The following is a 17,643-nucleotide window of genomic DNA, read 5'->3' on the forward strand; positions in this document are numbered from 1 at the left end:
CAAAGTTCATATTCACAAATGTAAATTTACAAACAAAACACCACATTTTCTTACCTTACAAAAATACATTTAACTGTATTTTAAGACAATTAAATACTCTACTAACAAAAAAGCTATTAATAATTATAGTATGTATGAGTTTGTAAGAGTATGTATGTCCCTTAAGGTCCTTGTGTAATGTGATATTGTACCCTTAGCCCGATTGTCCTTTGTATATTATTTATATATATAATTGTGTTCTCACATGTACTTCATGCATTGATTTGTTGTTAATAAAAAATATATGCATATCTAAAAAAATAAAAAAATCCTTCCTCCCTCGCCCTGCAAGTGTATACTCGTCAGACGTCATGATACGTCATCAGAAGTGTCCACTTAATTTGAAGGGATAGGGTGTGTCTTTTAAGTGTTTGGACCGTAAATGTGTTATTCCTGACTCCATCTAGTTGCGTAAAAAACGTAATACGCTCCATTCTCCCCTATCATATTTGTGCTGTCTTGTTTCGTCACTGATGCACATGATCTTGCCTTTTTTCAATACAAGGAATGTTTTCACCATATCCCTCGTATATGGCACAAGGATTAATTTCATAGCCCTAATTTATCACTGCGCCTTTCACTAAGCCTACTTAATTTTACTCATATTAATTTCCATAGCCTTCTTGCGTTTATTTTAGCGAAATGGATCGCTACCGCAATCTAAGTTGTGCCCTCTGCTCTTCATGACCTCGCAACACTTACACACCTACATTCTCTAAATGGGATTTTCTTTTACTACTAGTTTCTTCAAATAAATTCGATATCTTTCGTTTTCGAATCCTTTTCATGAAATGAAGACGACTGTGAAGATTTGATTTGGTTCTTTACTCACTCTTCTTCTGTGCCTTGCGTGAACCTCAATACGCTTGCTTCAAAGGTGAGTGTTGACGAGCCTACAATACTAGTTTATCTGAGGCCAAGTGAAGGAATGTCAAGACATTTTAGTATAATACATTTGCTTGACATTACACAAAGGATTCGTAATCGACAGCTTTTCTCTTGTTGGTTCACATTGCTCGCATCCCCACCACCCCACAGTGTTCTGAATTGACAGTATACTTTTTTGGCAATTTCACCCTAGGATTTATATCCTACGTCATTCATTGAGTATGTTGTTGACAGATTTCACCCCCATCGCATAGCCAACATAGGCTACTATACAATAATGCATGCTCGACCCCTCCTCGATTGAAATGAAGGTATACAAATAATCAATACACACACACTGACCATTGTAATTCAACATGGGGTTGTAACAGCACCTGCTCTGATTCATACAGCCCAATTATAACCTACCAATTAAAGCGGGTTAAGATCAGTATGTATGTGCATGATCTGCACTTAAATATACCCTAGATAATAACCTTTATAATAACACATCTTTCACCAATGGGGTTACAATACGTTAACTTGCGTAAATAGTGACCGTCTGGTGCGCAACATTTTTTCCGGCATTTTGGTTAAACAAATATTATGATTTGGACAGGGGCACAGTTGTGTACATCATTTACAGTTTATGCTTGACCCCAATCGCTTGATATATATATTTTTGCTACAGCCCATATTTACTGGTTTGAATGAAACAGGTGTGCATCCCTGGGAATTTTGGCATGGGATGTTGCCAAGTGTCAGCATAGATAAATGGAGGCTATTGTTCAAGTGTGGCTTAAATACACCATTGCATTATAATAGAATAACACAGCCTCAAATGCTCCCATACACCGGTTCATAACACCCTTACCAATATAAGGATAGCTTTAGTCAATCGGATATTTTTAATATCAGATGTACTGTATGTGCTGTTGAGTCTTTCTATGTCGATAGGATCTTGTTGATGTGCTTCCCCTAAGGATTTCTCCAAGGACTGATATGGGTTCAAAAGAGCCTATATAATGTGCCTCATTAAAGGGAACCGAAACCCAGTTCCTATTTATGTCTGTTTACATGGCTCATTGTCTGCCAATGGTTGATACTGTGTATCTACTTCCCCTTCTTACAGTGTGCAACATGGCTTAACGATGCCTCGTTTCGTTGCTTCAGGGAGAGTACCGCATTAAGTGACGGACAGAGGAAGTGGATCCAGCGTCGAGTTTATCTGCTGGGTTCTCCCCTGGCTGCACTCCTCTGCTCCGCTCCCCCTCTTCCCCCTCTCCATTCATTCTCTGTGCACTGCCATGGAGGAGAGAAGATTAGATGGGACAGGCCGATAAAACCTGGTTTTCTGGAGAGTTGGGGTGAGACAAGGACTCCAGGACTGCGGAGACACTGCCGTCTCCTGTGAAGTTCTTTTATCAAAGCTTTTGACGTCCTTTTACAGGGACCACGAGACAACATCAAGGTGATTCTTGGTCCAATCTTGGGCTACGTCTCTCATGGCACCCTATTCCCAATATATAGTGCACTACTTTGGACCAGAGACCTATAACCTTATTCTCAAAAGTAGTGCACCATATAGGGAATAGGGTGCCATTTGACACACCCTTGTTCCACCTATCTGGCAAGTCCAAGCATTGTTGAAAATGTATATCACTGCCATTTTGTATGTTCTTCTGTGAACCAAGCCTCAATTCAGTGGCCAGGCAATATTTAGCAGAATTGTGGATTGTTCTGAGGATTATGGATATTTTCTAAGTCGAAAATATCTGAATATTTTCCTATTTAACCATGTTTGTATTTGCTCCGTGGAACAGGGTAGACCTAAGCCAGAATGAGGAGCACACACTCCTTTTTTTTGTTCACTTTTGATCTTGATAAACATGCTTGTTTCCCCCTCCAGGGAAAAAACAAGATGAGTCTTTCGATTGTCCCATCAGCCTCAAGCAAAGTCCCAACTAATTTCATCAATGGAGCAGTAGCACATGTAGGAACTATAACCATAATCCGTTGAATGTGGGGATTACAATTTTTTTATTTGCCTTGCTTGGTATGTGGAACATGCCATCAAACTGTGTTTTCCCTCATGTTGTACGCACACACATACATACAGTGCATTCGGAAAGTATTCAAACCCCTTGACTTTTTCCTAATTTTGTTACATTACAGCATTATTCTAAAATTGCTTAAATTGTTTTTTCCCCTCAATCTACACACAATACCACATAATGACAAAGCAAAAACAGTTTAGACAATTTAGCTAATTTATAAAAAATAAACTGAAATATCACATTTACATAAGTATTGACCTTTTACTCAGTACTTTGTAGAAGCACCTTTGGCAGCGGTTACAGCCACTCTTCTTTGGTATGTTTGGCACATCTGTATTTGGGAAGTTTCTCCCATTCTTGTCTGGAGATCCTCTCAAGCTGTCCGATTGGATGGGAGGCGTTGCTGCACAGCTATTTTCAGGTCTCTCCAGAGATGTTCGATTAGGGTCCAGGTTCTGGCTGGGCCACTCAAGGACATTCAGAGACTTGTCCCGAAGCCACTCCTGCGTTGTCTTGGCTGTGTGCTTAGGGTCGTTGTCCTGTTGGAAGGTGAACCTTCGCCCCAGTTGGAGGTCCTGAGCTCTCTGGAGCAGGTCTATGTCAAGGATCTCTCTGTACTTTGCTCTGTTCATCTTTCCCTCGATCCAGTCTCTGCCACTGAAAAACATCCCCAAAGCATGATGCTGCCACCCATGCTTCACTATAGGGATGGTGCAAGTTTCCTCCAGACGTGACACTTTGGATTCAGTTCAAAGGGTTCAATCTTGGTTTCATTAGACCAGAGAATCTTGCTCTCATGGTCTGAGAGTCTTTAGGTGTCTTTTGGCAAACTCCCAAGCAGGCTGTCATGTGACTTTTATTGAGGAGTGGCTTCCGTCTGGCCACTACGATGAAGGCCTGATTTGATGAAGTGCTTCAGAGATGGTTTTCCTTCTGGAAGGTTCTCCCATCTCCACAGAGGGACTCTGATGCTCTGTCAGAGTGACCATTGGGTTCTTGGTCACCTCCCTGACCAAGGCCCTTCTCCCCCTATTGCTTAGTTTGGCCAGGCGGCCAGCTCTAGGAAGCCCTGCCCTGGTGGTTCCATCCTCTTCCATTTAAGAATGATGGAACCTACTGTGTTCTTGGAGACCTTCAATACTGGAGAAATGTTTTGGTATCCCTTCCCCAGACCTGTGCCTCGACACAATCCTGTCTCGGAGCTCTACGGACAATTCCTTCGACCTCATGACTTGCTTTATGCTCTGCCATCCACTGTCAACTGTGGGACCTTAAATTGAAAGGTGTGTGTGCCTTTCCAAATCATGTCAAATCAATTTAATTACCACAAGTGGGCTCCAATCAAGTTGTAGAAACATCTCAAGGATGATCAATGGAAACAGGATGCACAAAATTTTCAAGTCTCATAGGAAAGGGTCTGAATACTTATATAAATAAGGTATCTGGGGTTTTTTTTTGCAAAAATTTCTAAAATCCTGTTGTCACTTTGTTATTATGAGGTATTGTGTGTAGATTGCCGAGGAAAATGTTTTATTTAGAATAAGGCTGTAACGTAACAAAATGTTGAAAAGGTCAAGGGATCTGAATACTTTCCGAAGGCACTGTACATGCATGCACACAGTACATTCACATACTCTACAGTACACATGGCTATGGATGCCTAGCTATGGCTTTTCTCACACTGCATATGCCCACACCCATTGTCATTTTTGTGTTTTAGGACTTTGAACTCGAATGAGTTTGGTTTCCCCTGTATGGAACTCAAAGGAACTGCCCCTAAACCTATATTTTGATTCCTAATACAAAACTCCTTACAATTCCCCTCACTAGCACCACATATTTAAACACCCCCATTCATTCAAACATTTTGTATTTCTTCCATTGATTGCTACCAGCAACATGAATTGGAACTACACGCTAGACTTCCTATGGAATGGAGAACCTGCATTTTTTTTATGGAACGAAAAAATTTGTTTATCTGTCTTCATCCTCAGGTGCCTGTTCACATCGGTTGGCAGTGAGAGGAGTTGTTGGTTGGTTGATTCTGGTTTTCAACCAACCACCCAATCAATCCCTCTCCCCTTCCTCAGTCCACCTTTCCATCTCCCTCTCGCTCGCTCTCTTCCTATCCATCACCCTTTCGCTCGCTCTCTTCCTATCAATCTCTCTCTCGCTCGCTGTCTTCTTATCTCTGAGTATTGTAACTGGGAACAAATCACATCATCACAGATCCTGTTGTTCAAGCTTTCTTGCTCCATATTAGGGGATGTGCTACTAGTTATGCAGCTGCAGCATTAGTTCCGTTGTTTACACACTAACTTTGAGGCTACTATGGGTGTGCTGGTCACATTGCCCTCCTATCAAAGAGCAGTCACAGTCCCCTGAGAGGTTTCGAAACTCCTAAATTGCTTCCTTCCCTCTTCTCCTGAAAAGCCTCATTGATACTGATTGGTGACAGTAGGGCACAATATTGTGGAACGTTCAAATAGAAATGCAGTATGTAGAACAAACATGTACATGTAGATTATGGACTCAAGTCAGCCCTGTTCCTGACATTTCTATGGGCAAGTTGTGTACTAAAGGTGGCCCAGGTGATATCACTGAACAGGAGCATGGTTGCATTTAGATTCTCTACCCTTCTGCTTAATGCACAATCCTCCCTCATTGATGTGTAGGAACAATGGTGGGAAATAGCCAGCCAATGCTTGCACCAACCCAAAGCTTTTAAATCAATGACAAGGAGTGTGGAAGTGCACACCTCGGGGGAAAGATCGAGAATCGAGAGACAACCTCTGTGTGGTCGTGGAGGAAAGACGTCTGTGATGGCTGTTTTGAAGTTATTTAGTGCATCCTGTACAGCAGACAGCTCTAGCGATTAAGCTTTACCTCCAGTTGAAGGCAAAAGGGTTTGGGATGTATTTCAACCTTGTTCCGTCACTATGGTATCTCTTCCTATAGTTTTTCAATCGATTTGTATGGCACTCTGCTTATCTTTTATCACAGTTCACTGAGCAATACACTGAACCCATTTTCAAATGCAAGCTTAGGGGCAAGAAAAATGGCCATGTGTTGTTCATAGAGAGAAACCTTGTGATGAACCAAACCCGTAACCCTGGAAACCCATCTTTCTATGACCAGTAGCCTGGGTCACAGGTTCATTGGGATGTTCTTTAAATCAGGTAATGAAAAATTAATTAGGGATGTAGGGTTTTCTACAATAAGTTGCATGCTGTTCTAATGTAGCATGTGCTAGTTTAGCAACCACACCGGTATTCTGCACAACACTGCCTTCCATCAGAACTCTGCACTCTGTAATGCTGCTGTCAGTAGTAGGCTTACTAGTATACCACTAAAACCAAAGCTTTTTTTTACTTCTAAAACCAAAGCTTTTTGGGGAAAAAAGAAAATAAAGAAATTGGGCATTCTCAGTAGATAGAAAGTGGATGTACTACCCAAACTTATGTTTCAATTAGCTTTCTCCATTTTGTAGCCTTCTGAACATAATGAACCAGTTCTCAGGGAAGGTGATGACACTTCAACCAGCTAAACTTCCACCATACTAGGACATCGGTACAGGCTTTTGGCCCTTGATGCTGGTGTTTTGTCCCAATCTAGACATGTGCACATGATAGCTAAGCTAGCTTCAACTATATAGTTAATGCTACAACATTGGTATGGCTTTTGGCCTGGATGCTGTTTGGTCCAGGGCCCAGCCTATGCGCAAGCTAGCTTAACTAGCTAGCCACCACTATGCTAAGCTAATACGTTGGTACAGACTTTAGACCCCAGCTGATGGTATTTCGTCCAGGGCCAGGCTTGTGTACGTTATTTTGTCCTTTGGTTCCACAATTCCAGTGACCTGCAGTCTCATCAAACGCCCACTAACATTGAGCTGTCATCTACCCCCCGGCTGTCTCTCTGTGTGACTAAGCAGCATGACACTGAGGAAAACGTTATTCCCCCCCACTGGGCTGGCCTTCATTCTGACTACAGATAAATCAGAGCCATGCATTCTCACACACATTCCCATCTGTATTTATAGATGCACACAGCAGGATGTTTTTCCTTTTCCTCTGAAGGTGTGCCTGCATGAACTAGGGCTGGACGGTATACCGAATGTTATGATATACCGGTATTGATGCAGGGACCAGTTTTTTTATTTTTACTTTACCTTCTACACCAGTGTTTGGTTTGTTAAATGTGATACGCCATGTGTAATGTCAATATTTATAGTTTACTTCGCTACTTGAGTCCTCTCTCTCCGCTCTTTCCTCCGTGCCACTTTCCACACAGATCTAGCCACACCCCCTGTCACTCAAGGAGCGCATTTGATGTTCCTCAACCACGAGCAGTGTTGCCAACTTAGCGACTTTGTCACTATATTTAGCGTGTATTCAGACCCCTCTAGTGACACATTTTCAAAAAAGCGACTAACAACAAATCTAGCGACTTTTTCTGGTGTTATTGGAGACTTTTGGAGACTGACGTGAAAGCACCTATCTTTCTTACTCTTCTCAACGAGCAGCGGGTGCTGCCGTGGGCCCCACCCCAGTCCCAAAGCACTCACAGGCGGCCCAGTCCTCGCGCAGCAGTCCCTCCCAGCTGCAGTCAGAGCAGGAGATGTTCACCCCTCCACGTCCACACTGCAAATGAATCGCGCATGAGGGAAGCCGCCGCTGGCTGTTCCCCACCCTGGCTTACATTAAAAAAAACAATTAACCTGAATTAGGGCCAGACTAGTTACCATACATTTCTGACATTGCCATTGACAGTTTTTTTTCCTATTGTCTCTTTTGGTCCATTTAGATTGTTAATGTAGATTGTATGCAAAAAGCAAAAAAAAAAAAAAAAATGTTATGGTTAAAAATGTTCATGTTTTACTTGTTGTAGGCTCCTAAGTGGACCATAAGGTTAAAACCAAACCAAATTAAGAAAACTAAACAAAATAAATAAATAAAAAACAAAGTAACTCTTTTGTCTCTTTTGGGTCACCTTTGCTGGTCCCAAGCCCGGATAAAGGAGGAGGGTTGGAATTGTGACATTTAAAAAAACAAGAATCGACAGAAGAAAGTTCATTTGAAGTTCTAAACATATTTAGGGTGTGTTTTACTCACTGTTTGTCTCCCGTGACGTTATTCCTCTCTCCTACAACGTCCATCACAATTACATGCACATGGCCAATTATGCAAATCAGGTGATGTCATTTAGCGACTTTTAGGACAGCCAATAGCTACTTTCCTTACTGAGGAGTTGGCAACACTGAAACACGAGACGCATTCAGTCTGCCAGGTCAATGCAGCACAGGCAACAATGCTGTTTTCACTTTGCTTCTTAATATAAATCCACTAGCGTTCTATAATGACACTATTAGTTTGTGTTTCTTACATCAGCAAACTGCTAGCTTCTTTTCTTAGCAAGTTGGCCTAAATCTTGTGAGACGCTAATTGTTATCCGCTAATACAAATAGCTAGCTAGCTAGCTAATACATGTATTTAGTAAGAGCAAATGCAGTTGGCTAATACAGCCTGATAATAACAGTGATGGTGTAGACCTAAATCAGCATGTTGTTTGTGCAACAGTATCTTCTAAATCAAAGAGGAATATGCAAGCAAGAATATGTTAGCTACATGAAGTAGCGCAGAGAAAGCATGCAATGTTGCCAAAGCTTATAGGAAACACTTAAACACACTTGTTCCTACCCTGTCTCAATAACTCCTCCTTGGCATTTGAATTTGTTGTTGTGTCAAACAACACTGTATTCAAAGTGCCCACTATTATATTATAATTATAGAAATAAAATGGTCATTCTATTTCCATGATTCCAACAGTTTTGCTCAAAATCACAAGTAAAATCGCAATTGCAACATTTGGCTAAAAATAAGTCCTAGATTATTTGCCCATATCGTGCAGCCCTACGTGGCAGTGTAGAAATTATCTCAATTGAGCAGTGGAGTAAAGTACTTTAAGAGAACATATTTTTGGGGGTATCTGTACTTTACTTTACAATTTATTTTTTTTTGGACAACTTTTACTTTAACTTGGTCCAATTCATGCACTTGTCAAGAGAACATCCCTGGTCATCTACTGCCTCTGATCTGGAGGACTCACTAAACACAAATGCTTTGTTTGTAAATGATGAGTGTTGGAGTGTGCCCCTGGCTATCCGTAAATGTAAAAAATTAAATGGTGCCATCTGGTTTGCTTAATATAAGGAATTTGAAATTATTTATAATTTTACTTTTGATACTTAAGTACATTTTATCATTTACATTGTCTTTTGATAATTAAGTATATTTAAATCCAAATACTTTTAGACTATTACTCAAGTAGTATTTTACTGGGTGGCTTTCACTTTTCCTTTTTCCACCACTGCAATTTTTCCACCACTGCAATTGAGTACAGTAAATGCAGAAATTAACAGTATAAAACAATCAGAATGGAGAAAGACTTATTGAAATCACTTAGAGTGTATGTGTTGCCACCCTAGGATCACTCACTACTCATAAAGCAAATGTAGTACTTTTATCATTCAAAAACTTTTTTATTTTTAAATACCGTGTTATAATATTTTGGCCATATCGCCCAGCCCTAGCATGAATGCACACGCATGAATGCACACACACAGCATGTTCCTTACCTTTTCATCTGAGTACACACACACACAACAATGTCTTAAAAACCCCAAAACAGAGAAGAAATCTCCACACCTGCACTCGAATGTGACTAAAAATCCATTCACACTCATAGACAAATGCAGCAACACAGACACAACCACAACCTCAGATGCTGCAGCAGCCCCCCCCCCCATTCCTTTTTTTAGCTCTCCCCAGTTAATCTGCTCCTCCCCCACCCTCTGTTAGTAACACTCAACCCTGTCTGTGTTCACACGGCCGTAACACATCTCGACAAGAGGAACACATATGTGTAAATGCTGTTCATTGACTACAGTTCAGCATTCAACACTATTGTTCCCTTCAAGCTCAGAGCCCTGGGTCTGGACACCACCCTCTGCAAAATAACCCTGGACTTCCTGACGGGCAGACCACATGCTGTAAGGATTGGCAACAGCACCTCTTAACACTGGGGTGCCCCAGGGGTGTCCTCAGTCCTCTGCTGTTCGCCCACGACTGTGTGGCTTTGCACGTCACCAACTCCATCATAAAGTTTGCTGACGACACCACGGTTGTAGGCCTGATAACCAACAGCGCCGAGGTAAGTAAAATGGTGTTGTGGTGTCATGACGAAAACATGAGCAAAACAAAGGAGTTGATTGTTGACTTCAGATATCAGATGAGGGATAATGTCCCAATCTACATCAATGGGGCGGCAGGGTAGCCTAGTGGTTAGAGCGTTGGACTAGTAACCAAAAGGTTGCAAGTTCTAATCCCCAAGCTGACAAGGTACAAATCTGTCGTTCTGCCCCTGAACAGGCAGTTAACCCACTAGGCCGTCATTGAAAATAAGAATTTGTTCTTAACTGACTTGCCTAGTAAAATAAAGGTAAAATTTAAAAAAAAATAAAAAATGGGACTGTAGTAGAGAGAGTCACAAGTTTTAAATTCCTTGGAGTCCACATCACCAAGGACTTACTTGTCCTGGACCAACAACACCATCACTCTTGTCAAGAGGGCGCAACAGCATCTCTACTTCCTAAGACGGCTGAATAAATTCTGCATGCTGCCCCGGGTTCTCTCCAAATAATACCACAGCACTATCGAGAGCGTACTAACTAGTTGCACCATGGCCTGGTAAGGAAATTTCTCCGTCCACAACCGCCAGGCCCTCCAGTGGGTGGTGAAGACGGCCCAGTACATCACTGGGACCGTGCTTCCACCCATCCAGGACTTCTACTTGAAACGAAGGCTGAGGAAGGCACGCAGCATTATTAAGGATCCCACATACCCCAGCCACAAGCTGTTCTCTCCCTTACCGCCGGGCAGACTGTATCGGAGAATGAGACTGCTGAACAAGCCATCAGACTGCTGAACACTTGAACTGGACTGGCCAGCTGCTCTGATTCTCCCAACCTTTGCACAACTGACTGCTACCAGACTTATTATACTGCTCAATTTATACACTTGCGCCCCTTTCCCCAATACACAAGTAAATATTGTACTATAAATTGCCTTCCTGAATTTTACTTATGCTAAAATGTTTATTCTACTCAACTGCCATTTGCTTTGTTCATATTCTTGTTTTTGACTTTCTTATTGCTGTTGCATTTTCGAGAAGGAACCTGTAGGTAAGCATTTCATTGGACGATGCATATCCCGTACGACAAATAAAGATTGAAACTTGTCTGTACACACACACAGTCAGTGAGTGTGTAGGGAAATTGGATTTGAGAGACGTGTATGTGTGTGTGTGTGTCAGAGCTTCTGTTCTCAGGGACAGATCATAACAGCTGCTCACACACACTAACTGTCTGGAACTGAGAGGCCTGCTGCTCACAACGGAACAAGCTGTGTGCATGTGTATCATCTAGCCTGTAATAGGCTTCCTCACTGTGACTCATTCTGTTGTGCAGAGAGAAGAATTGAACTGGTGTTTGTGTCCATGTTTGTAACTGAGAGTACGTAAGAACAGGATTCAACTTGAAATGCAGCGGTTTTTAACTAACACTAGAATTACAGACGATGACGACAAGCGTTGTTGCCAACTTCGACCAAGTCCGATATTTCCGTTCATCGCAATTATACACTGTCTTATTGTGTAAATCTGTATTTATTTATGGTTGGTGTTCACCAGGTTGGTTTTCATTATTTTAAAATGTTTTGCAATAGAAAACTAAATAAGTGTGCCGTGTTGGACAAGCCCAGGTAGTCCCCTCCTTGTTTCAGCCTGTTTTATTTTGTTTGGGTCCTAATGAACCCCACCCTGCTGAATGATTATACCGTTGCACGGAAAGGGGTTAGTTAGAACCAATCAGGAAGAGTGGTGTCTCTCCATCCAATCATGAGTTCTGGCTTGAGGGAATTGAATTCAGTGTATAGAATTGAATTGAGAGATTGCATTGAATCAAACAGGTCTAATCTGCATTGAGAAAGATTGAAATGGATCAACTTGAGATTTGAATCATTGTTTCTTTTACTCAGGCCTGCTGATGGGAGTCGGCAAGAGCAAGCCTAAGGAGCCGGGTCAGCGCTCACTGAGTCTGGATGGAACCATTGGAACAGGCTTGGACAGCATGCACCACCACCTCAGCCCAGCCCAGCAGACTCAGACCCCCAACAGAAGTCCCGCCGTAGGGGTCACGAGGCGCGCCCACCACCCCGGGCATGCCCCCACCAACACCCCTGAGCTGGCACTGTTCGGCGGGGTGGACCACACGGGCAGCATCATCTCTCCTCACAGAGGACTACTGGCAGGTAAGTGGAGCAGGTGGAATGATTTCAGATCTTACAATGACAGCCTTGTCAGGTCATATTCATTAGGCACCAAATGAAAGAAAACAAACTAAAACAGTGCGGCACTGCCTGTCCCATAAGAAACACACATTTTTGTTTTTCTGTTGAAAAAGGGTTAAAAAAAGTTTTCTGTTGCTTGCTCTAATAAACAACCCTGATTCTAGCCCTAGTGTTGATTGGCTCTGATAGTTGAGGCTTTTTTATTTAATTTAAAAGTTTATGACCTTTCCAAAGCATCATCTCTCCTCACAGAGGACCACTGGCAGGTAGGTGGAGCAGGACGTTCCAATGCTGCCTGGGCTGCATGAAGCAGGGAAAAACATTATGGAACATTCAAATGGAAATATGTTACATGTCCCTTTGGAATGTAAATGTCACCCATTTATTTTAAATAATTATTTCTCAATACTAATTTTGGGTACAGATTAAGTGTAAAGCAAACATCCTTCCCCCGAAGGATCTTTCTATGGATTTTGTTTGAGGAAGATCCAAAATGTCATCATTCACACGAATGCCCCTTTTTTATCAACTAGACTAAACTGGATTTGATGTCCTTAGGCCCTAAAGCGTAGTTCAGAGTTTGGGCACCGTCGCTCTAAAGCAGCGCTTAGAAAAACACCCTGTTTCACAATGAAGGTAAAGGAACACTTTGCTTATTTTTTTACCTCATGTTCATGATATCCAGCACCTACCAGTGTCTTATCTTTTTGACTACAAAACATAGAAACACACCATTTTCACATATATAGGAAGTAAAACATATTTGAAGTGTTCCCTTAAGGCTGCAACTGCTTAGAGTGCAAAACCATCTTCAGTTTGACTTTGAAGACTCACAGACCAGACAACGTTATAATATCCAAGTTCAGCGCCAGGCATCTAACTATGTGTCTAGACAGGTCAGTAATTATTTTGTGTTTCCTGTAAAGAGATTGGTTGCCCTCTCATATTGGGAATTTTCTGCAGGCTCGGGTTATCCCCCCGGCAACTAATTAACCAATCAATGTAGGCCCGAGATTCCACGTTCTAAATCAGGTGGTTGTTATAAGCTATATACAGTGGGGCAAAAAAGTATTTAGTCAGCCACCAATTGTGCAAGTTCTCCCACTTAAAAAGATGAGAGAGGCCTGTAATTTTCATCATAGGTACACTTCAACTATGACAGACAAAATGAGAAAAAAAAATCCAGAAAATCACATTGTAGGATTTTTAATGAATTTATTTGCAAATTATGGTGGGAAATAAGTATTTGGTCACCTACAAACAAGCAAGATTTCTGGCTCTCACAGACCTGTAACAACTTCTTTAAGAGGCTCCTCTGTCCTCCACTCATTACCTGTATTAATGGCACTGTTTGAACTTGTTATCAGTATAAAAGACACCTGTCCACAACCTCAAACAGTCACACTCCAAACTCCACTATGGCCAAGACCAAAGAGCTGTCAAAGGACACCAGAAACAAAATTGTACACCTGCACCAGGCTGGGAAGACTGAATCTGCAATAGGTAAGCAGCTTGGTTTGAAGAAATCAACTGTGGGAGCAATTATTAGGAAATGGAAGACATACAAGACCACTGATAATCTCCCTCAATCTGGGGCTCCACACAAGATCTCACCCCGTGGGGTCAAAATGATCACAAGAACAGTGAGTAAAAATCCCAGAACCACACCGGGGGACCTAGTGAATGACCTGCAGAGAGCTGGGACCAAAGTAACAAAGCCTACCATCAGTAACACACTACGCCGCCAGGGACTCAAATCCTGCAGTGCCAGACGTGTCCCCCTGCTTAAGCCAGTACATGTCCAGGCCCGTCTGAAGTTTGCTAGAGAGCATTTGGATGATCCAGAAGAATGTCATATGGTCAGATGAAACCAAAATATAACTTTTTGGTAAAAACTCAACTCGTTGTGTTTGGAGGACAAAGAATGCCGAGTTGCATCCAAAGAACACAATACCTACTGTGAAGCATAGGGGTAGAAACATCATGCTTTGGGGCTGTTTTTCTGCAAAGGGACCAGGACGACTGATCCGTGTAAAGGAAAGAATGAATGGGGCCATGTATCGTGAGATTTTGAGTGAAAACCTCTTTCCATCAGCAAGGGCATTGAAGATGAAACGTGGCTGGGTCTTTCAGCATGACAATGATCCCAAACACACTGGCCGGGCGACGAAGGAGTGGCTTCGTGAGAAGCATTTCAAGGTCCTGGAGTGGCTTAGCCAGTCTCCAGATCTCAACCCCATAGAAAATCTTTGGAGGGAGTTGAAAGTCCGTGTTGCCCAGCAACAGCCCCAAAACATCACTGCTCTAGAGGATATCTGCATGGAGGAATGGGCCAAAATACCAGCAACAGTGTGTGAAAACCTTGTGAAGACTTACAGAAAACATTTGACCTCTGTCATTGCCAACAAAGGGTATATAACAAAGTATTGAGATAAACTTTTGTTATTGACCAAATACTTATTTTCCACCATAATTTGCAAATAAATTCATAAAAAATCCTACAATGTGATTTTCTGGATTGTTTTTCTCATTTTGTCTGTCATAGTTGAAGTGTACCTATGATGAAAATTACAGGCTTCTCTCATCTTTTTAAGTGGGAGAACATGCACAATTGGTGGCTGACTAAATACTTTTTTGCCCCACTGTATGTTGTTACCTTCAAGAACTATTGGGCAGCCCTAATGTACATGCCCGATATCTCTTTTCGGGAGATGCTAAATTGTAATATACAGCTCAGTGTTTCCTCTTTTTCTTCCTGATGGTGAAGTGCAAAGACCTCCAGTGTAATGTTTTAAGATGCGAATGCCAAAATATTAAATTGAGACAACATATGTAAGCGGGGGCAACGGAGCTAGTAATCCTCCTGCCTGATTAATGGTTACGGAAAAAATAATACCCAGTTCTATGAATCTATCTTAATATTCAGGTTTATATCAATATGAGCTGTATATTGCAGGAAGAGGATACTGTACTTTTTGCCTTTTGCTGTTAATCAGATGTGTGTTAGCCCAAATCTCCCATGTCTAAAATACAGTGTTCGTGTGTGTGTGTCTGTCCCACAGGAGGTGTCACTACATTTGTGGCGCTCTACGACTATGAGTCACGGACTGCCTCGGACCTGACGTTCAAGAAAGGCGAGCGGCTGCAGATCGTCAACAACACGTAAGGAGATGCCCACGCCATCATCTTCCTGTTTAGATCCAACTTATCCATGCTGTACTTCCACCTAGACACACACACTCATCCAGACATAGACAAACTCAAACACACACGTTGTTCTGTAAACACAGACACTTGCATGCAAGCACTCTGTATAAACACACACCCATGAGCTCGCTTGCTTGCTCACTCACTCACTCGTGTGTGTGTGTGTGTGTGTGTGTGTGTACGCACACACACACACAGTCACAGAGTGCCCACTTATTCATAATTCCTCGTTAGCCAGACAACGTCTGTCCCCTTTCTCTCGACCCCATCACCTCGGTACAACTCGACTACTAATGCTTTCAGATCTTACATTGACAGCCTTGTCAGGTCATGTTCATTAGGCACCAAATGAAAGAAAACAAACTAACAGCACTGCCTGTTCTATAAAAATCACACATTTTAATTTTTCTGTTGAAAACCGTAACAGAACGTTTTATGTTGTGTGCTCTAATAAACACAACCCAGATTGTAGCCCTTCTAGTGTTGATTGGGTCTAATTGTTAAAAATGATTTTTATTTTATTTTTTTATTTCCAAGTCTATGACCTTTCCAAAGCATCTCTTTATAGGACGCAAGCCAGTTTGTTTCCATTGTTCCTTCACTGGGTATTTTGGTTGCAGCAGGAAAAAATACAAAATACACAAGTACAACAGAGCTGCGTTAAAGACAAACCTCATAAGACACTATAGGAAGACATTTAAAATGCATGGTTCAAATACAACCACTTCAGGTCAAGCCATTTTGGAGTTAGGTGCAGATTGTATTTTTTTTTTCAGTTTTCCTGTTATTGTTCAATGGTTTGAAATGCTTGAAGTCTTGTCTTGTCTTGTGTGCTGTGCAGTGCTGTTTGCTGCATTTCTCTCCATGTTTTTGATGTTCTTTGCTGTTTCTGTTATTTCCTTCTCTCACGCTTCATGGTTTCTCTTAGGAGAAAGTACAGCTTCAGGTCAGTGAACTAGTCCTTTCTGAGCCCCCCTGTCTTAACTTATCTCGCCACCGTTCCTCTTTCCATTGAACCTGTTTTTCCTCAAAATGTGCACTGAGGTAATATTTGTTAACCCAAGCTACAGCATGTAGAGTAACCAGTCTTATTTTGTTGTTGAGAGAATTACTGGTCACTACAAGCAAACCAAACAATTGTGCTTATGAAGGCAAAGGTGAAAAAGCACAGAATATGGTATAATCAGTCATATTGTGTTCACTTGGTATCCCTGTTTTATTAATTCTTATTTAGTCAAGATAGTTAATTTTATTATCCTGTGAGTTTCATGATATGAGCACAGAAATCAGTGTACTACACTTGTTTACTCACGGTGGTGTTTTTAGGCTTCAACCACTGTCAAATAGTCTGTATCTGATGTGAATAACCAGTTAGTACCCTGAATGAACCCAGGGAAGGGTTCTGATTGTCCCAGTCAATAACTCTGTCGTCTCCTCCTCTCCTCTGTCGTGCTGCAGGGAAGGGGACTGGTGGCTCGCTCGGTCTCTGACCACCGGAGAAAGCGGTTATATCCCCAGCAACTACGTGGCCCCCTCTGACTCCATCCAGGCAGAAGAGTACCTCAACTTTTATTTCTTCCTGTTTTCTCGCAGATTGCCGTTTATTGTCATGAATCTTGTCCTGGAGGCAGAACTGAGTGATTTCCAATAGATGGGCCAGCTGTATTCAAAATTGGCTAAACTGTAAAAATGTGTGATTTTTTTGTTGTTGCTTTTTGTTCTTAATGTAAGGTTAGGCATTAGGTGTAGCAGTGTGGTTAACGTTAGGTTTAAAATCAGATTTTATGACTTTAAGCTAGTGGTTTGCAAAATTCTCCAAATGGGCAAAAGTAGTGCTTCATCGGGACATTAAAGGGACATTTACCCTTCAAAATCAAAGTTTGTCAGGTGTTTTCAGAGCTGAAAAGTGGTTTTCTGTTGAGAGTACTCCACGTCCGAGGCCATCTATTTTGTAGATCCAGCTATATGTCACAATCCAAAATGAATGAAAAAGATAAGCACCATATTTAAGAACCATATAACATCTTGTTTTTTCTGTGCTTATTATTATTATTATTTCCATTTAT

At 41.7% G+C, this 17,643-nt stretch overlaps 1 protein-coding gene across 4 annotated transcripts in view; it reads left to right on the forward strand.

Annotated features, from left to right (window-relative positions):
* The first annotated feature begins 490 nt into the window (after positions 1-490).
* Positions 491-17,643, forward strand: part of LOC112267038 (proto-oncogene tyrosine-protein kinase Src) — a 37,901-nt gene continuing 20,748 nt past the window's right edge. Inside the window, exons 1-6 of one of the 4 annotated variants that reach the window (XM_024445048.2) lie at positions 491-916; positions 2,039-2,377; positions 12,059-12,331; positions 15,433-15,532; positions 16,506-16,523; positions 17,036-17,134. In XM_024445048.2, coding sequence (XP_024300816.1) covers positions 12,067-12,331; positions 15,433-15,532; positions 16,506-16,523; positions 17,036-17,134 — 482 coding nt within the window. In that variant the 5' untranslated portion in view covers positions 491-916; positions 2,039-2,377; positions 12,059-12,066. Of the gene's footprint in view, positions 917-2,038; positions 2,378-9,614; positions 10,176-12,058; positions 12,332-15,432; positions 15,533-16,505; positions 16,524-17,035; positions 17,135-17,643 lie in introns of those variants that run through there. The other 3 variants (XM_024445078.2, XM_024445067.2, XM_024445058.2) reach the window with 3 other exon arrangements.

Source organism: Oncorhynchus tshawytscha, linkage group LG02, assembly GCF_018296145.1.
Source record: "Oncorhynchus tshawytscha isolate Ot180627B linkage group LG02, Otsh_v2.0, whole genome shotgun sequence".
Taxonomy (NCBI): Eukaryota; Metazoa; Chordata; class Actinopteri; order Salmoniformes; family Salmonidae; genus Oncorhynchus; species Oncorhynchus tshawytscha.